We start from the raw sequence: 21,558 nt of genomic DNA, 5'->3' as shown, positions 1-21,558 counted from the left end.
CAGCTCCATTTTACAAAGAAAACAAACTTCCTCTGAAAAGCACAGCCCTGCCAGTATGTCAAGCATGTTCCGAGCATGCCTATGGGATCAGGCCCCTCAGGGGATATGGCAGATGGGGAAAACGAATATGCCCCACCCTTAGGTGGGTGATAAGATGAAAATTGCTCGGACCGAGGCAGTTCTGTACGTGCACAGGAGCAGAGCTCAGCATTTAAAGAGCTTTAGAGTAATAGCAGAACACACCTACTGAGCCAGCTGTAGGCAACACCTGAAGAAAAGGCATTTTAGGTGGTAAGCTGGAATATAGTCACCCATATCATCAAGATTTCATTGTAGATATCGTCTCTATTCTTGGTTGACTGTTTCTTAATGGATATACATTATATATATAGACATTGTCATTTCCTTCATGTCAAGCATCAAACAAGTTGGCCACCAATCAATATTTAAGAGTTTATGCAATAACACTGAAGAACTCTAGCAATTTTTTGCAGGGGTGGGTGGTAAGAGGAATCAGTGAACAAGTCTTATAGGGGAATAATTTTACCCTTTGGTGGGAGGAGAGAGGGCAGGTGCTAAGCTGAGGTCCTGCCATACACAGCAAGACATTAGTAGAAAAGGGAGTTGTTCTTTCTATTTTTAAATTCTCTCAGTCAGATTCCACCCGAACCATCTTATCCAATTGCATCCCTTAATCCAGAGCCTGAGTGAAGAACAAAAGCAAAGATACAAATTTAGGAGAGGGAATATAACCTTATATGCCTCCCTTCATCATGAAATAAGCTTTGTTAAGCCAAACTTATCTTTATCCCCAAAGCTTCATAATCTTTTTTGGTCTGTGTAAGTGTATTTGCTGCAGCTTCATTGACATTACTTATCCATACAAACAGCCACCAAGCCAGCATCCTTCAAATCTTTCAGAGAATCTAAAGGCTAGAAAGCCTGGAGTCTGCCTATCACAAGGAGACAGGAAATATTCACGAGTTGAAGGTGGAAAAGAGGTTGATGGATACCCACTTGGAAAAGAGTTAAAGGAGGCAATGATAAAAATTATCCAAGAGGAGAGTGAGAGAAAAGTCGAGAAGTGAAAAGGAAATACTAGAATTGTGTAATGTGAGAAGAAGAAAGAAAGTGGAAGAAGAAATAACAGATTTATAACATTCTTCTTCCTTTTACTTTAAAAGATTGTCTATATTTCTTATTAAAAAAGCCTAAACATCATCAAGTACATGAAGTGTTTGATGAGGGAGGGAGGGAGGGAGACTCAGACTGTCCATTACCAATTTGAGAGAGAAGCTTGTTGTGAGAAGTGGCCCTGCTTAGTCAGTTAGAAGAAGAGATAAAGGGAATAGTGGCTTGAAGAAGTGACTTGGTGTTTGGAATAGAAAGAGAAGGAATGTAAGTGGTTTAGTTCTCTCTGCACATCAATTTTAAGAATCCTCTGGAATATTACATTTCACTCTGGTCAGTTAAAACCAGAAAGACTTCCAGACATATGACGTAGATCTTCAACCTTATTTGCACATTCTTATGTTTACTCTTATCTGAAAGATTACTGAAATGGAGGATCCAGGAGACTGACTTTGGTTTGATTTTTCTTCAGATCTGCATTTTAGTAGAGGTTGGGCTTTTGATTATATTTTTTCTCAGAAGTCTCTAGTTTCTTTGAAATTTTGACCATTCAGAAAGGTAATGCCTTGAAACAAATATTCTTGTTTGACAGGCTGACTAATTATGAATTTAAAGTTACGTTAAATCCCTGAATTAAGGCAAAGGAACCTAGAGGATGCAAATACAGTTGGGTATACAAGCTGGACGATATCAAGGAGTTTAGTTCCCATTATTTCAATTAGAATTAAACATTGAATTACGATGAGAACTGGGCATAGGATTGCTGCAGAATCAAAAGCATGCTGCGTTACTCTGCATGACACACTATACATAAGCACAATGCGATTCCTAATAACCAGCAGTGACTGTGCCACATTTCTTCTGCTCTTTTGCTCTACTTGTATAAGAAAAAACACTACTAGCAGGATCTCGGCATAAACTCCTGAAGCAAGCAGGATTCTGCAAACTATTTCCCTAATATCCTTGTTTCTTCCATGTATTCCAGATTGCATATATTGTCTTTCAGGGAACATTACAGTTATGAAAAACATGATGAATAAGATTACAGTCTCCAGACGACTGTTTAAGCACAAAGCCTTTATTTCAATCTTCTTAGTCTCTGTCATGTACATTTTCTGTTGAACAAGCTTTCACTGAGCACATTTTATTCTCCTTCTATACCAGTGTTACAGCTGGGGCAATTTCCAGTTATTGCTCATTAAGATCAGACTAGTAGAGACCTCAGTATTAGTGCGAATGCAAAACGAAGGGGCTTGCCAACTTCTCACCAGGTGTTACCTTGACCCCTTGAAGTTCGTGAACCATGTTAGAATTTGACAAAGGTAAACCCGCTGAATTGTTAATAACCTTTATGAAATAGATAAAGAAATTAATATTCACACAGAGCAGCCTGTTGAACCAATTCAAGAGCCAGACACATTTTAATTAAAATGAGGTTGCAGAAAGACAGACTCAATAAATTATTACATTTGAATGAGTAAAATGCTAACTAAATGCAACAAATAATCAGTTTGATTTATGAGACTGACACCAGAAAGAACCATTTTGTATCAGTCTTGTATTTAGAGGATTTCAGTGGGACTCAGGATCTAATCAACACAGCTTTCAAGTCTCGCTGGTAAAAAACCATAGGAATCCTCAATAATTATATTACCTTCACCAAGACATCCATTTTAAAATGTCTTCATGTATTACCAAATAGAGCGTGCAGTGAAATCTCTGCATTCATCTTAAGACAGTACTATCACTTAAATACTTATCAATTGTTACTACTGTTACACGTAATTGTGGATCTCACCATTCTAACCAACCTTGGATTTGGGAACACAGAATTGTCCCAGGTACTAGTTAGAAGGGATTTTAAGATTACATTCAAAGCAGTTTTTGAATAACTACTTTCTTCATCAGGATCTTTTTCAATGACATCTGTCAGCTATTATTAGGAAATAACCAGAACAGTGTTATTAGTACCTGCACATACACACAAAAAATATAAATAAAAAGAATAAATGGAGATGTTCTTAAAAAACAAAGGCAAAAATAAAAAGTCCAAACTCCTTCTGCTTTGTCTGTTGGGCTTGATATTATTTGTTACCTAGAAGGCGGTTGTGGTTGTCTGTAGCTTGTAATACATGTAAATTGCTCATCAATGGGTTGCAGGTGGGTCATGTTGTTCACAGTGATATCTCAATTCAAGATCTTTCACGTTTTCCTCTTTGGGTGGTTTGTCCACTGAAAGCTGGAGCACAGAGTTCTGGATGTGACTGGCAGAGGAGTGGAACCACTTTTCTTCCATGGAGTCTTTGCTCTTATGGGCAAATTGTCCACTTATTTGCCATTATAGACTGCCTTCATGGTTTTAAGTCAGTTAGGCGAATACAGTACAATGCAGGTTTTGCCAGTATGGCTCAACTGTCTCATAATGGAGTAAGTTAGATATAAATGACATTAGAAAATGTCATCATTGAATCATCATTCCTTTGCAAAATCAGCAAGATTAATCAGAGGTCATACACTCTTTCTAAAACAGGTATTGACTTTCAGTCTAAAAATGATGAAGAGGAGCTTTATTGCTATTTTGACAATTTCTCTTTTTTCCCATATTCTAGCTTTTCCAAATAACCATGTTATCACCACTCAGCTTTTTTTTTTTCCCTGCTATTAATTGATACCCACACATCTCTCTGTTCTTTCGTACATCCTCTATTTCTTTTGTCTGTTATTCGATGCTCATCTCTCCTCACTTACCATTTCCCTTTCCCATAAGTTTTAAAGCACTTTCACTGAAGATATTCTACTGTAGACCCACTCCTAACTTCTTCACTTTGTTGGCTCTCTCAAAAACCAATAGGATAATTCTGGTGTTCTTGGAGAGCTACTATGCCTCTACACAGGCGGTCATTACACTTTCCACTAGCAGAAGATGTCTTTGACCATAAGCAGGGAAGGGCTAGGTCCTTCGTGGAGCCAAACAGCTAAGGAGCAGGTACAAAACTGGTGAGAGAGAGTTCCAGGAAAGGAGCTGTTTCTTGGGGATGCTGAAAGAGAAGAAAAGTTTGCAAGGCCCGAAGAGGCCCTCATGGGATGACAGAATTAGGTATGATTTAATTCCTTTTCTGGATATAGGATCAGAGCCACAAATGTACTCAGTTGCCTAACAACCAATGTAGATGCTCACAGGTCCTTGGAATCACTGGGAATTAAGTATTTAGAGAAAAATTAATATATCTAAAACTCAATAAAAGCAAGAGTACCCTAAATACCCTTGCAATCTGGACCTACTCCTCAGTGCCTAGGCTTCTCAGTCTTATTCAAAGCTGATCTATCAAAATTAAGAGTTTAAGAAATAGTTGTTCTATATCTATTATGAGGCACCGATCCACAGAGGCACTTGCTCTTTAAAATCTGACACTAAATGCTAAGCCAAATGGAAGATGGAGTTTGAGTTCTCAAGTTGCTCAAGCATTTTTGCAAGTATTGCCGTAAGACTTTAATGCTAAAGAACTGCTGTACTTGTATAGCTCACATCAAAGTTGTACATCACACGCACCTGGAACTGTGTCTCATTACAGAAACAGCATTTCATATACTTTACAGCTCTTTTTCACTCACAATACGCTAACCGAGGAATGCATAGTAATGGCTTCATAACTTTCACAGTATTTTCCATTGGTATGCTGAAGACTTCTCTATAGAATTTTGGCAGAATTTTGGTTCCCTATTCAGACGTGTAACATCAGCAGAAATGTACAATACATCACATCAGAAAGCTAATCAGACTGTACAGTCACCACTCAATTAAAATATATACATGTTATTTATGCATATAAATAATACGTGCTATACAGACCCTTTGGGCTGTATTCAAACCAGCTATTACAGGTGTAAAACTTAGCATCTAGTTATCTGTCTCTCTATGCAATCTGTGAACAATACTAGTTATAACACCTAAGTAGTTAAAGCAAGTAGCATACATACGATCTGTAGTGATGGGGGCATACCCCAGGCCATCTTGTTCTTTGCATACTTATTTTATCTAGTCTAAAATATCCCTTAAAGATCCCTCCTGTCCTAATGTGACCTGACTTCCTGCAGTTTGCTTTGTCCTATCCCATTTTCACCAATCCACGGAGCCAAAAACACTAAGGAGACCTTATTGTGGCCTTTCAATACTGAAAGAGGGCTTATAAAAAAGGTAGAGAGAGACATTTTACCAGGTCTTGTAGTGATAGGACAAGAGTCAATGGGTTTAAGATGAAAGAGGGTAGATTTAGATTAGATATTAGGAAGAAATTCTTTGCTACGAGGGTGATGAGACACTGGAACAGGTTGCCCACAGAAGCTGTGGATGCCCTATCCCTGGAAGTGTTCAAGGTCAGGTTGGACGGGGCTTTGAGCAACCTGGTCTAGTGGAAGGTGTCCCTGCCCATGGCAGGGGTTTGGACAAGATGATCTTTAAAGGTCCCTTCCAACCCAAACCATTCTATGATTCTACAACTCTATGAAGAATTTCCTTTCAAACTTTTTCCATAAGCAATGAGCTGGTGCCTCCAATGAAGCAAACTGATCAAGCTGATTCAAGAGCTACTTCTCCCCACTTTAAAGGTCCAGTTCATCATGGCTCTAAATTCTGAGATTGAGAGCAGGAAAAATAGAGCTTCATGGTTTGGAACAAGAAAAAATATATCTTTAAGCCACTTTCCCACCCATTCTTACTGAAATTAGCTTTGCCCAGCTCCTGAGTTTCTATGCCAGAAGACACACACACACGGATGGTCTGTGCTGATGCTTTGCAGCAATTGTTTGGTGAAGAGGTTCCCTCTGAGAGCTGCCAGTTTCTACCCATGCAGATATGCTTCAAGCCAGTGCTCCCCAGAATCCTTCAGTGAACTGCAGGAACAGAAAGTAGAAAATCACTTATGGGGAGACAATATTCAGCTTCATGGGAAGGAAACTGTAGTTTAGATGTAAAAAGAAGTAAATGGAAAAAATGGATTAAAAACTGCATGGACATCTCATAGCAAAGTCTGACTGCAGGGAATGAGTTGAGAGGATTTAAGGAAGAGAAAAAAAATCTTTGAAACTTTGAAAATTTTTTAAAATTAGAAGTGCCTTTAGAAAAACCTAAATAAACTCTAAGTTTGATCTCTCCATGGATATTGATTTGAAATGGTTGCCCCTCCCTCGCATACTATTACAGTGCAAAACTATCTTGTTAGTTGATACTTACTGCAAAATATCTACAAAGGCTGTCAGTAAAGTCTTGCTTTTATACTCAATGCCATGTTTATCACAGAGGGCTTTCACCAGAGGAGCTGCTTTCCAGTAGTTGTGTCGAGGCATTGTGGGGAAAAGGCTGCAGAATTGAATGAGAGAGAGTTGTAAGACTTCGCTGGCACCACTCTCCGTTCCCTCTGTTCAAAATAGTTCCCTGCCCTTCCCCAAAAGGAGAGCAAAGGGTCTCCTGAGATGGTGTAATGTGACACTACGTGGCCTTTCTCACTTCTAAGTGTCCCATATTATTCCCACCCTTCTCCCCATAATGATACTCACTGGTGCTCAATTTGGAAGTTCAAGTGCCCAGTGAACCAGTCATTGAAAAAAGATTGGTTCACATTGCAAGTTGCATGGAGCTGGGAGGAAAAAAGACCAAAGAAATACATGATTTAGCTTTTCTTTTTCTGCAAGTCTGATAATTGAACCCCAGCAATCATTACCCACCTTCATCTAGCATAAAAGGCAAGTTAGAGGCAGGGATTATAGCCATCATTGCCCTGAAGAATTAAACAAAGTCTAGATTGAAATGGGTTGTTGGGATATAGGTTAATTTAGCCAGCTCTTTGCTCAGAAAGAACAACTTCTTCCCTGGCATGCACACAACTCCAACTGTGATTCTTTTAAGAGCTTCTCCCTACATCTTTCACTTGGATGGAAAGAAAAGATGCCCAATAAAGAAACAAAAAACATTCTTCTGGCCTCCTCCAACTAGTACAAGTGAAGTCAGATGCAAAAGTATGAAGGCAAAGACTTGTGTACACAGGCTTCATCTCACCTAATTTAGACACCTTTAGTTTGAAATCTGCATCTGTGCTCGTCACTTCAGAGTCAATGGAGAAAAATAGGCATTTTTATGGTGCCATTCATCTGACCTGATTTAGATGTCTATTTTAGGGTAAGATGAATCATGCTCTAGAAATGGCTCTTTCTCTCCAATGAATGTAGCAGGTGTTCAGATGTAGACATCCAGGTTTGGTCAGATGAATACCAGGCTGGGTCTTTTGCCTTTAATATAAGGAAAAATACTTAGAACCCACTATGTAGGATTATACTGCTGGAGGCAGTATAGATGTGAGTAAAGTTGTATTCACATACTCATTTTTATCACATCTAAATTTTGTCAGATCTGTCTTATCTGCAGTAAACCTATAACCCGTAGGGTAAAAAATAAAGGTAGCCAGTCCCACTTTGCTTCTCTTTAGTTGGCCTAAAAAGGAGATTGACTGTTATTCCATCAGTACTTTTTCATAACATGAAGGGAAAACTGTTGTGAAAAACGTGTCAAAACCTTTCAGTAAAAAAATAAGATTTTTTTTTAATCTAGATGTCCTGTTTTCCAACTAAAGTTTTAAATATTTTGACTACTGCAGAAATGCATGCCTATTTAATGAACGGCAAGGACAAACCTCATTAACGCAGCATTAAAGCTAAGAGAAGAGCAAAGTTGTCTTTGTCCTATAATTCAGAACTGCAGACTCACTCTTCCAGAAGAAAGGAGGTTCTCACCTGAGTAGATACCCAGTCTTTGTTCTTATCATAATCAATGTCCATTGGAATGTGATTCATCTGCGACACCCAAATAAACCAGGTACTCTCTAGGTACCTGGGCAGATAAACACAGAAACAGTTATCATATCTCTAATCCCATCCAAATTCACCATTAAAACACTTTGCTGAGTCTCCTCTTAAGTAAAAGAGCACTTCGATGTAATTCAGGATTTTCTATTCCATTCCTTTGCCTCCTAACTTTTGGAGTTTCTTTTGAGAACCACTCAATTTGTAGTTGCAGATGTCCCTGAGCAGGCACCACCACCACCCTGAAGTTATAGTGTTTCTTCTTGGCTGACTGTTTCTGAGAAAATTGTCGTGAGCATGACTAGTTTTCATTTATTTCCTTTGAAGCTCAATATTGTTTACAACTATTAGCCATGGGGACCCTGGGTATGCTGTGTGTTACCTGGACAGCCAGTAGTACACCATGAAATTGTTAAAGCCCATTAAAGGAATATACATGAGACAGACTCGGACGTTGAAAGACACAATCAATAGCAGGTCCTGTAAAAACAAAACAAAACAAAACAAAACAACAAAAAAAAGACAAAAATAAGCCTTTGTTGATGAAGTCCCTCCACTCCCTCCTCTCCCTTTTACTTGAACTGCTGCGTAAAAAATGTTCTTATTTATTGATCTCTTATTTATCAAGAGTAAGCTCCACACTATCATTCTGCCTCAAGTTGAGTGTATCCCTGAAATATTCCTGCAGCACTCCCTTTACCATCAGTAACTAAAGACCAGCAAACAGCCCTGTGATCACACTCTGTCTAGATCTGCCAGTTTTCTGTTAACCTTTATTCAGCTGCTAAGAGGCTAAAAAGCCTCTCCTAAAAAAATTCTCCCTCGACCCATTGACTGCATTGCTGCTGCAGCAAGCCTGGAATCAGCCTTTTCTGTCTTAAACCCCACAATCACCTGAGGTGAAGGTTAACAGAGCCGCAGAGTGGCGACATTTTTAAAAAGTTTTCTAGTCAATGCAAGCAGTGCTTACCAACCACTTTTTCCTCTTGATTGCAAAGTAGAATACAGACAGCTGGAAGAAGGGTACAAGTGCAAGTGGGGCCAATACTGAAGGAAAGAATGAAGACAGAGAGACATTTATAATTTCACTGCATCATAAGTCTTACAGAGAATTCTTCTCTAAGAAACAAGATTCTTCTTGCCAGTGGAAGAAAAATTGCTGTCTTCCATTTACACTAACTTTCATGTGTCCGCATAATCTCTTCCTCTTTTCTTCTCACCGCTTCTTCATTTCTCTCCCATCCCTTTCTTCCTCACAGTTAATTCACCCCTATCTAGTACCTGACATCACATAATCCTAACAGAGACATAAGGGGCAATTTCTCCTCACGTGAACTTTCTTCAACGTGAAGCAAGCGTCCTGAGGTGGTGACTTCAATGGGAGCGTCTTTAAAACCTTTATTTTGGGGAGGAGATGCAGGCATGATTTTTAGGTGAAGTTCCTACAGCACTGCAAGGAAGCGGGGATACTCACAGATGAAATACTTGTGCTGATAATTGTAAGGCATGAACTTCTTCTTCTTTTTTCCAAGCTGAAAAATGAGAAGATATTATAATGGGCCAGTTGGAGACCTGAGACCTTTCATAAGGTATTTCTTATTCCTGTCTAATGAACACATTGGCAACTACCTCTTAATCTAATTCAACCCCTCTTCTTGAAAAGCAGGTACTGAAGTTCCAAAGCAATGGAGAGAAGCAGATTTGATTTGAGCCTCTGTATCCAGGTATCAACGTTATGCCGATATCAGAACAGAGCCATTTTTTAGGAAAGTTCCAAAACTCATGGCAGGATACGAAAATGCTCAAAAATCACAAAAACGCTCACAAGTCTTTTGAATTTTGTAGGAGAAGTTTCTAGTGATGGTAATGAAAGTCCAATCTAACCAATTCCACATATTCACCATCGAGTGCCGAGACTGTCGGTGCTCAGGGAGGAACAGGTTGTTAACATGAAAACTAAGACAGGAAACTTGGTGGGTGCTGAATGCAGGATGTGTTTGCTATGAAAGCTACATCCTAGCAGACATCCCAAATTTTTGAGTAATAGAGGAGATAGTGGTCAGAAATGGCATAAGCATTTGGATGCTATCCTAAAATGATTGTAAAATAATTTCTGCAAGATCAAAAGGGTAAATACTCTATAAAGGCATCTGCCTTTTTGTTTTGTCAAATACTTTGCTTTTAAGTACATGGAACAGTCAAGAGATTAAATGTTTACAAAAAGCACAATAAGTTTATTTCTTCACGGTGGTTTTTTTCACAGGATTCATAACATCATCAGCAAATTTTGTGCTTATGATTCTTCAAAGGACAAAATAATAAGCAAACTATTGCCAGAGCTCCCCTATTACTGAGAAAAAAACCTTGAACACCTCAAAGATGTCTTCACTGGATCAAAACTGAAACAAAACAAATGAGCTGGGCTAAATGAAACCACTGAAATGCATTTTGCCCATACACAGTGTTCCTGACTCCTTTCAGTTAAAAAGCAGGAAGATGGGAGAACTAATTTCCTACATTTTCACTTCCATCAAACCCAATCTAGCACAGCCGGCCCACTCTAGATGCTTGTGCTAATATATAGCCATGAGAGACCTTTCAGAAGACCACTGACAAAATCCTTCCCAGTTGCAGCTAACAGTTTTCTACAAATAAGTATTTTGTATAAACTCTCCTTACAGGAGTCTTTCTGAGACAGCAGAGCTGGAATTCTCCACGTGCCTTGGAGGGCTGTAATTTCTTTGCTTATTACCAGCTAAAGGAGAGTGAGATGTTATTTTAAGAGGCTGGTTATCTAGCAAAGAGGCCATTTCATCACCCCACAAGTAAACAGAATTGCCAGGGAAAGAAAAAGCAAAAGAGACTTTGCCTATCCTGATGATATCAGAAATCATAAGGATGCAGGGGAGGTCTGTTCATGGGTTTTATTTCTATGAAAGCCATAAATTTTGTGATTAAGAAATAATTCGCTACGCTTGTGCTTTGTGCATAGCAGCTATACTGGTCCTGAAGGGTTTAGGTGCCAAACAGCTCCCACAGCCAAAAGGACCCAGAGGGAACATCTGACTCACTATCACTACGAACACCTAACACTAATGCAAGTGGACTGACTCATTCTTTGGACTGCCTTCAAGGCTCTTACCCCACTCTTCTAGCAACACAGAGAACTTAAGCACTGATTTCAAGACTTTGCTTCTCAGGAGCTGGTGCCTAAGCATCATAATAACCTGTCAGTACCTGGGACTCTCAGACCTTGGGACACTTTGGAAATTACCAGGAGTTTATGCAGAAAGGCACAATTTGGGTTATGATTATACCTCACTCTACAGCTTTCTGTCTTTAAAATCTTTTATCCCAACGGCTCTTTGCTTCTCCAAACATCCCCGTGCTCACCTCCATGGAAAGTGTCTTCCCCAAGCTGAACAGGAGAGGGTGCATGTTGAGGTCAGGGTCTTTGCGGAAGCAGTTGGGTTTGGCATGGTGTTGGTTGTGCAGGTGATTCCACCAGCTGGCAGGTAACCCCTGCAGGAGAAGTTAAAGACCAGGGATTCAAACTTGGACAATATCAATGATTACATCGCTATTTATCCACATATTATTGACAGCTGCACTACGCTTCCCTCACAGGCGATATTGCCTGAATGTAGGGACACTCCCCTTCATTGCTTAGTTCAGATTAGCCCCAGATAATATTCCCACCATGAGACAATTACCTTCAGAACATTTATCACAACGATCTGCAGAAGTCGATTCCATTTAGGCTTCCTGAAGACAGAGCAGTGGCCCAGATCATGTTGGAACCAGCCCATCTGGATCTGGAAGACAAAAGGATCACTGAGGAAACAGAATCACAGAGGCATTGCATTAATTTACCTTGGGAGTCTCTAACTTCATAGTGTGAGTGCATCTTCCTTCTGGTTTGGGGAAGAAACACTACGTGCTGTCTTACATGCTCAGTGCTGAGAACTTCCTTCCAGGCTACTGTCCACTAAAGCTGCTCATGTCAGATACTGATTTTATGGTACAAGCTAAGGGGCAAGCAGCAAAGCGTCATTACAATTAATTTGACTGTTATAGCATGGAAGTCTTTTGCTCCCATCGCAAATAAATAATTTCCAAGTAACCAGCTAGAAAGTGTAAGAATTTCCAAATCCATAGCTTCATTGCATTTCGTATTCCCATGGAAAAACAGGAATGCTCTTTGAGGAGTATCTGCCTTAGCAGATATTAGGCAAATAGAACAGATTATTTAAAAAAAAGTTACTTTGCACTTGTTCCACGGATGTCTGAGCAAACCTAAGATTTCAGCACTACTAAGAAGATCTTGCTTTCTTCCTCCCCTCACCCTCCAATTTCTGACATCTAAAGGCCACAAAGTCCTATTCCCTCCTTCCCTACACCAACCCTGATATGTACTGTGCCCTTCTATGATTCAGTTTACTAATCCAGCAGAAAACTATTTAGGGCTAGTGAGTGTAAGTGGCTCATAAAGGACCCACCAAACACCAGAGCCATCAGTCAGTAAACAGAAGGAACGTGGAGCCAAAAGTGGAGCTGAGAATGAACTAGTCCCTCTTTTGCTGGGGTAAGTGATTAGACCAGCTCATCCCATCTTGTGAAACTGCCAGCTCCACAACACCCCACCAACCCCAGAGAGCAGCTTGTCAGCAAAATGAGATTTGCTGAAGGCAACAAAAATGGTGATGTAGAACGTGCATTCAGCCGGATTACAGGATCTAAGAAAAGGCAATAAAGCAATGACTGGCATGTGAACATTTCATTAATCCTCTCCATCTGGAAGAACCAAACATGTCTGCAGTGTTGAACAGCTGTCAGCAGTTTACAGAATCACAGAATCACTAAGGTTGGAAAAGACCTGTAAGACCATCAAGTCCAACCACCAACCCAACCCCACCATACCCACTAAACCATGTCCCGCAGTGCCTCGTCCACACGTTCCTTGAACACCTCCAGTGATGGTGACTCCACCGCCTCCCTGGGCAGCCTCTTCCAGTGCTTCACCACTCTCTCAGGAAAGAAATTTTTCCTAATATCCAGTCTAAACCCCACCTGGAGCAACTTGAGGCCATTCCTCTAGTTCTAGTTTACCTGAGCAATGGTGAAGAACGCAATGCCAACCAGGAAAGGCACTAAGGATATCCCAAAGTACCAGACCACGAGCCAGGATGCAGCATCCAGCACCAGGAGGTGAAGGAAAATCAGGAAGAAAAAGATGTAATTTGGCCTCAGAAGTCCCATCTTCTCAATAGTGCAGCGCAGCTCACGAAAATCCTCTAAAAGTGATTTCTGTGGGTAAAGTGAGTATTAATGCATTGTCTACTTTGAAAATGTAACATAGCAGACCCAGGAATCCCAAAGCAGCCATGGAAGTCAGAGGAGATATTCTATCAGAGGGGTCTCTGTGCAAATATGAGCATGAGATCAACAGATCTTGGGTTTGCTTTGACACTGGAAAACAAGTTGTTGGCAGGCTCTGTTACTGAGACATCGCAAGGGGAAGAACTGAGCAGAATTTGGAGCTCTGGGGCTCGTTCCTCACACCCAGGTGAGGATTTAGTGATTCTGGGACAGTGCACGTTTCTGTGCGTGACTACTGCCAGCTGCCTTCCCACCACCCAGCCCATGGCACAGTGTCAGGCATGCTGCTTCAGAAAATATTTCTGCCAGCTCTCTTATTTTCCTTCTCCTCCCATGCTGAACCCCAAGCCATTCCCACAGCTGGATTCTAGAAGACTCACTTTTTTATTAGACTCAAAGCTGGGTTGATCTGGTGCCAACTCCCCGATCAGCAGAGATTTCAGGTATTTTTTCACCAGAGACTTATCACTGTGAAATGCTACAAAGGCATCCTGAGAAACACACAAAGGCAGGCAGTGAGAAAGGGTATGCGACTAAACACCAGATGCTGAGCCCCTCCCTTTTCCAGGTCTTTGATATAATATATAATCCAGTTTCCTTTGTCCATTTTTGTCCCTTTTGTTGCTCCTGTAGTTCTTTGCCATCAACTGGAGCTTGGCCCAAGGAAGCTGGAGAAGTTTCAAGAGACTAGATTTCATAATAGTACCTGGGCGAGGTTGGTAATAAACATGAAAGTGTTTGATGCAAAACACTTTGCAGAGGGAAACATGCTCTTTCATTTGCTTGTTTCAGCACAGTCCTTCCCTAGAAGGCTCCAGCCAGCAGCCCTGCCCTATGGACGGGACCCAGGAGCAGGAAAACACGTCAATGAATGAGGTGTGTCTTTGCCATGCTTAGGATAATGGTTTTAAAATCCTGTCTTCATTACGCTAGGGCCATAGGAAATATATGCTGAAGGTCCATACGCAGCAGGACTAGCTGGGTACCTCTCGCAGTTCCCTGTAAGCTTTCAGACTGATTGATGTTTTGGGGAACTGAGTAACACTAGTGACACAAACAGGTCTGTCGAAGAACCGCTTGAAATACCAGTTTCAAAATCAAATATAAACTATGGAATAAAGGATGAAATTCCAGATAAGCCAAAATTCTTCAGCTCATGTCCTCGGTGAATTTTCCAGAAGAAAGGTGAAGAGGATGACCATACTCTGTTTTCTTCTGGAAAGAGTAGATGTAACAAAATCCTCAGTGTCTGAGCAGCCAGATACTTGCTGATTTTGGCTCTGAAAATCAATGTGGGTGATCATGACACAAAAAAATTCTGCACACGTCTGGCCAGGATTAAGTCCCTGGAAGAGGACAGAGGCCTTCCCTTGCACAGTCTGACATTCGTCTGGAGTGTCATGTTTAGAGACTGAGTGTCTGAGTACTTCAGTCTAGAAAAAGTCAGAGCACAGTGACTTTTTGAACAGATGACCTTTCTACAGATATCTAGTGGCCCTTTGTCACAGCGACAAACAACTAACTCCGTTCAGACCCAGAGGACTGGGGAAATCTTCCCATTATGATTCTGTGCCCCTCATCCTACAGTTTTTTATACATGTTTATGTAGCTCCCTCTTGCCAGGGATTCTAAAACTGAGTCAAGCTGTAAGTATCTATACGGCAGCTTAGAAACAGGATCCAGGATCCTTTTAAGCAGCATTTCCTATCCACAATATCAGTATCACAGATTCTTATCTCAGAAACGCAAGCCTTTCAGTCCTGCAACCTGTCCTTTCTCCTCCCTGCTCTTAGGGCCTGATTATCATCTTACGAGAGATTAGCTTTAAGGACTATCATCTGCAACGCACCTAACCTCTAACATTTGACATCAATGTAATGTTCTGCAGTGCATATTGTCTATATTTACAAAGTAATCCACACAGAGGAAGAAAATTCTCACTATATATATAATTATGAGCCCTAGAGGAAGATAATTCTCGCTATATATACAATTATGTGTTCTAGAGTAGTCAAGTGTACTTGGAAAAAAATCCAATTTAGGCAAAGTTAAGCACCATATGGTCTTTTGAGACAGCTTCCAGTCCTGCTTTTCTGTAAAATTGTGTATTTCTCAGAATATATGAACATAGCAGCATTTTAAAAGCAAAAAGAATGGTAAAGATTAGCAGAATAAAAATCGAGAGCAAGACAGAAGAATGTCGTTATGATGCAACATAAATCCATAGTGTACCCACAGTCTTGACCACCACATGTAGTTCTGGTCCTTCTGTCTTCAAAGGGATGTAATATAACTATACATAGTAAATAAAAGATGAATAGAACTCTGGAACAGCTTTCATACTAGAAGACTGCCTCGGAAAAGAGGTAACAAGTTAAAGAGTTTTAAAACCCTGTAAGTACCACTGAGAAAATCATGGAAAATTTATTCACTGTTTTCATACCACAATAATGAAATTATCAGGAAGTAGTTTTAAAATGTACAAAAGTGATAATGAGGAAAACCAGATTGTAATAATAAACCCAAGCAAGATCAAAGGTCATTCTTTAAACTCATTCATGCCAGACAAATTCACTGTGATTCAAACCCCTGGATGTCTATAAAGCACAATGATCTAAATGCAAGTCCTGACACTGGTGGCTGCAGAAGCTGCGAGGACATAGCTTGGGGACAAATCATTCCATGCATTCTGTATTCCTTGACTCCTTTTGTAGAAGTCCAGTAGTAGAAACTGCAGGAGGTAGCACCAGGCTACAGGGATCTCTGGGCTGGCTTGGTATGGCTGGTCTTACCTTCTCAAGAGTGGCAGCTTCTGCTGCTTTCTCAGTCATTTTTCCTGTATTTTATTTCTTTCCCCCTCTCCTTCGAAATAGCCTTTTTGCTCAAGACTCTCTTCTCCTCCACTTGCCTGTATAAAATAGTGTCCTTTCCTTCTCTTACTTCACTGCCCTCAAAATTACTTTATGTTTGGACGTTACCTCCTCCTTATCTATCTTAGCTATCTATCTACCCATGCTCTATCTTTGATTATCACCTGCTTATCACTGATCACATCCAGGTGACAGTGAAAGACCAGCCTTTAAAGTAAAAATACGCACTGAGCGTACTGCTTCCTACCCTCTTCCCTTTCTCCCTGCTACAACAGAGACACTTTTCAGGCGTCTGGAAGACAGCTTGTCTGATCATGCCCAGTGGCAAGACAACCGGCATGGATATTGCTTTGTTTACAGCAGGGTGTATTGAACCTAAACAGAGCTTTACAGTTTGCATAGCACGTAACTCTGACCTTGACGGTAACCAGAAGGGCGTTTTTACAGATGGCCCAGACGTCTCCGCTACACTAGCTGACCAAGCTCAATGCCAACCACAAGCACTCTCCACTGGAGTCCCACCATGTCATCCTGCCCTGACAATGGAACCACCTTCTCCACTGTCCTCCTAGATCTTACCGTAGCATCTTGCCCAGCGTAGTGGCTAATAACTCGGCTGCCTCCGGGGTGTCGTTTGGAAAACTTGCTGACATCATAAACCTTCCTGTCAATCACCAGCCATTGCTCCTGACCTTGACCGTGGCCATTGTGGATTCTGATATCTTCCCAAGTGAAAAGCTGTAGAAAGGCTGAAACGGGTCGCGTCCCCTTTTCAGTGGAGCCAGTCTGTGGAGCCATCTGTACTGGTAGATGCGCAGTCAGCACTGAGATTCACTAGTCTAAGCTTTGCAGCACTGTGTCCAAGACAGACGGTGAACCACCTCAGCCTGCCCGTTATACAGTCCCACTCCAAGCCACTCCCTGTGATTCTAGGGCTGGTTGGCTCCCCTTGCCCAAACACACCTTTCCGCAGCTCCCTCCCTTTCCATGTTCACACCAGACACTTGGGCACACCCTTGAATAAAAGCCCTGCTCCTTCTTGTCCTTTCTGAATTGCCTTTGGAACGTCTGATTACTCATGAGAGCTGTAGACTACTTCACTGAATACAAATATGCATAAATAAAAAAACTTAGGAAGATTATGTTATTCAGTTAAATGAGATGGCAAAATGACAGAAAGAACTATTAAGTGAGCACCTTCATAGAGCATTAGGAACTGGGTAAGGTAAGCTGTCAACTTGCTTCCATACTGCTGAGTCAATATGGGGGTTAGCCAGAGGAGAAATTTGAGGAAGGCTGTGGGCAGCTCTTCTGCAGCAAATATTCAGTGACCATCTTAGAAAACTGAAGCACTGTCAGCGTCCTGTAATCCTTCAATCAGTCACTAATGTCAGGAAATCCTCCATTTACCATACAGTGGACCTTCATAACGTCATACAGCGCCAAAAGGTAAAGCTGTAAAGGAGCCTGTGTGGAGAGCCAAAAGCTGCTATTAAATATGTTTGCTAACATCTCTCATTCCACTGTAATTCCTGCCTTCAAGGCATGGAGCCAACTTGTACACTAGCATAGTGAAAACAGCAAAATGCTCCAAGGTCTGCAATCTCTCCACAAGGTATCTCTTAGCGGTCTCGTCACTACCCAAAAACTTCAGCGTGTCCTTGGTCTTTGAAATTTTCCATGTTGACCATGGCACGCTAAATTCACGTGTCGTTCTTAACTAAAAGCATTGTTGATCAAAATACCACCAGATCAGAGTAAAGAAAGAACATATTAAGAAAGTATTATTTATCTCCAGTTAATTTAGCTTGCACATTGACAATATTTTGCATACAGTTATTTTCAGAGTTCCCTGTGTATAGTCCATTCAGTCATCTCATTGTTCAATTCATTCATTCATAAGTCAACAACAGACATTAAAAGATTCTGGGGTTGATAATAATAATAATAATAACAACAACAACAGCAACTTCTAACACCAAGTTTGGCTGTAGATTAGGAGTTTCTAAAACTATGTTTAATGGCACTGTTTACATAAATAACCCTACTTAAACACTAGTCTTGTAGAGCCAAAGTCTAAATATCTCTGATGTTCAGAGAGGATCTGCTGTGCAGTAAAGAGGTAGGAGTTCTCAGCTGTAATAAATAACGAAGAGAAGGCAATGACATGTTTCCTATAAAGTTACATCAATTTTGCAGGTGACCCAGAAAAAACTAAGCCCACACATATGAAATATTGCCCTACTTGAGATTCAGGATTCTCTTAATCTTGTATTTTTTTTTAATCCAAAATTATTAGCCTTGGGTGTGTTTGAGGAAGTAGGCAGATATGGTATAGTCTGTCCTCATTAGGTTTCCATCTCATCCCTTTATAATGCAATACTGAGTTAAATCCCGAATCATGAATTTTCCACCTTACCCCAAACTTTTTATTTGTGTTTATAAATGTATCATGTTTATAACGACAAACACTGTCTACAACGATGCCCAGTCCCTGCCTGAAACCTAACAAATTCTAAGTCTCAACTATCTCTTGTGACAGTGAGTTTCGCAGACAATTCACATATTGCGAATGAAAAGTGGTTGTTGTGATGAGCTCCCAGTTCTGAGAAGGACTGAAAAAACTCAGCTGAAGCTGCAGACTTCAGGAAGGACAGAAAGATGAGAAAGCCGAACTATGTTCTTGACCAAGGTACCTCAGCAGGGTGAGGCGACATTATGGTTGCGTTCCCTAGCTCCCAAGCATGCAGGAAGCCTCGGCAAGAGCTGACCAAAGCAGCGATGATCTGAGAGGCCTCTGCCTCAGGAGAAAGGCACCTTTTCAGTTATATAGAATAACTTTATTTTGAAGAGTTTTTCCTTAAGGGACTCTGGAATGGAGTTTACAGGGTATTTGTGATATAAGCGACCATGAAGATTCTCAGCTTACAATTATCTTTCTTAGCAAACTCTGTTCAAGTCTCATTGCAAACACAGTGGCAAATGTGAAGTCTTGGTCTTTGTCTTGTGTTTCCCAGTGAATTAACTGTAGCCCAAAAACAGTTGGACCGAGGCAGCTGAAATCTCACATAGCAGCGACGCCTGCCTTGCCCTCAGCCCTGCATGGAGTGCGCAGTCTTTCTGGCTGACACAGAACTGTAAATTACGCAATTCTTATTCTTTAAATCGTGTAGCATCTTGCAAATTAATCAGTCAAGCCCAAAACAACCGTCTAAAGTTTCTGACATGTGGCAATGCTTGAACCACCCTAGGTAAAAGAGAAATGTGACTATTGGTATTCATTAGAAGGCAGTGATAAAAGAATGGGAGGAATAATTTCTACTGTGCTGTCACATTGCATTTTGTAACCCTTTATCTTGCTCTAAATAAAAGTTAAGGGTGTCCACACTAATGATGTGTTCGTGTTCTAGCATGGAATATGTGTAGAGTCTTACACAAATCGTCTTCAGTACTTGAGGTGGTGGTAATACACTATGCAACAGTTGTTGCAAATTTCTGCATATATGATATTTTTATATACATGCAAAAAATTTCAAATTACTCCATAGCTTCCTGAAAGTACAAAAAACCCCCTTCCCATTGTCTTATATTCAGACTTGTAAATGTAGCAGCTACCTGAAAAGAAGTAGATAAAAATGTGGGGTAGATTCTGGTCTACAAGGAGCTGGGGAATACATCTCCAACGTATTGGAGTGAACAAATATGGGATGTCTCTGCCTATACACACACAGTCAGTAATCATGACTTTCACTGTTAACACACACTGTGGGTGCCACTATCCACCGAACCACTGTTGTTACTCAGACGAATTAAGTTTGGGAACTCTAAGATAATTGTCCTCCATATTAACTCATGTCTGAGTTTATTCAGCATCAGATCCCATCCAGAGGGTCCTGTAATGCCCATCAGTATTACATTACATTAAAAAGCCCCAAACAAGTCCTTTCCCAATTTGAAAGCAGAAGCTGTCTCTGTCTATATTATCCAGGTCACCAAACATATTTCACAGCTGCATTGAAAAGCCCAGACAGATAGTGAAAGCCACAGTCATGCTCACCCAGAGAAACTATTGAGAAATCACTTAAAGTGAATTTACGCCATACTTGGTGTTCTGCAACAACTACCCACACACCTGGCAAAATCCATGGCATATGCATCTGGGAGCTAGTACACGTGCACAGAGCTATTCTACATCGCTGCTTTTGTGACTAAGAGTCTTCTTGCACAGGCACTTGACATAGTTTTCCAGATCTCCAGAAAGCCAGTACGTGACTGCTGAACTGGTAGCTATTGCATCAACATTTTTATCCCATATCACATAAATGTTTGCAGTTTACACTTAATCCACTGGAGATAAACTGACACAGCAGAGTGGTCCAGAAAAGAATGTAGTACTAAGATACACTGAAGCACCTTGTTTCTAAGAAAATCTCTTGTTCCAGAGAAGTCTTCCAAGTTTTGAGTAGTTTTGTCATATGGGATGCCACCTATGCTGCTTCTGACCACCTTTTCTACAGAAACTAAATTTTGCATGGAGCCTGTCACACATGCTGTGAGAACACCTACAAAGTGATGCTTCTGGGCAAGACTGGATGAAGAACATCTACGTTATGAGCTGTACAGTTTCACCCAGAAGGAGAACTTAAATATAAGAAAGACAGACAGCTATGGGTTGTACACGTCTCCAGGGTTAGATGTCAACAGTACAGAGAGTTTAAAAAGCATGACCTTGGAGGTAAGAGTCTACAATTACAACTGCGCTTATCTATGAAGGCAGACGTGAGTCTCTCTGCCCTGCCCTGGCTGCTCTGAAGCCATGCTGGAACAGCACCTTGCCTTTGTGGAGGGCTCGTGGATGCTCTGCCCTAAAGTGGCTCTGACCTTTGGCGGGGAGCTGGCCTGCATCCATCTGCTCCCACCCCTGTAGACAGGGCCTGTGTTTCTTCATGGATTTCCTGGACCCTCATTCAAGACTCTCTCTCCTGTGACTATAATGGGTCTCTTTCCAAAGACCGCAAGGAAACTGGAATCGTTAAAATTATTTTCTCTCCAGCACAAAACTTAATTTGGAATCCATAATTCAGGACAAGGCTACATTCTGAAACATCTCAATCTTTTCAAGAGACAATAACTTTTGCAGACTGCAAAATTTTGTTTTGAAGAAATGTTTTGGAGAAAAAAAAAATCCGGTAATTACTTGCTTGTTAAGAACATTAGAAGATGCCATGTCAGTCAGGAGGAGAAAAGGACCAGGTTTTCCTTTTTTTAGTGTCTTCTGAATTAATGAGACACCACCCTGTATCTCAGATGGGGCTACTTTTCAGGA

At 40.8% G+C, this 21,558-nt stretch overlaps 1 protein-coding gene across 1 annotated transcript; it reads right to left on the bottom strand.

Annotated features, from left to right (window-relative positions):
* Positions 1–5,969: 5,969 nt before the first annotated feature.
* LOC104253491 (acyl-CoA (8-3)-desaturase) lies at positions 5,970–17,030 on the bottom strand. The gene is made up of 12 exons (XM_009806967.1): positions 16,812–17,030; positions 13,743–13,853; positions 13,093–13,290; positions 11,697–11,798; positions 11,377–11,505; positions 9,458–9,515; positions 8,954–9,030; positions 8,366–8,463; positions 7,915–8,011; positions 6,685–6,764; positions 6,362–6,487; positions 5,970–6,021 (listed from the first exon to the last, which is right to left on the bottom strand). Exons 1-12 carry the CDS (start codon positions 17,028–17,030, stop codon positions 5,970–5,972), a joined length of 1,347 nt encoding a protein of 448 aa, XP_009805269.1.
* Positions 17,031–21,558: the final 4,528 nt, after the last annotated feature.

The sequence above is a fragment of the Gavia stellata genome, chromosome 17, assembly GCF_030936135.1.
Source record: "Gavia stellata isolate bGavSte3 chromosome 17, bGavSte3.hap2, whole genome shotgun sequence".
Lineage (NCBI taxonomy): Eukaryota > Metazoa > Chordata > Aves > Gaviiformes > Gaviidae > Gavia > Gavia stellata.
This window is presented reverse-complemented; position numbering and strand designations above follow the sequence as displayed.

Coding starts and splice junctions, on each gene's coding strand:
- LOC104253491 (XM_009806967.1), bottom strand. CDS start 17,030: ATGGCTCCACAGACTGGCTCCACTGAAAAGGGGACGCGACCCGTTTCA. Junction 13,854..16,811: donor ACGCTGGGCAAGATGCTACG/GTAAGATCTAGG, acceptor TGTGTTTCTCAG/GATGCCTTTGTAGCATTTCA. Junction 9,516..11,376: donor GGAAGACACTTTCCATGGAG/GTGAGCACGGGG, acceptor CTCATTTTTCAG/CTTGGAAAAAAGAAGAAGAA.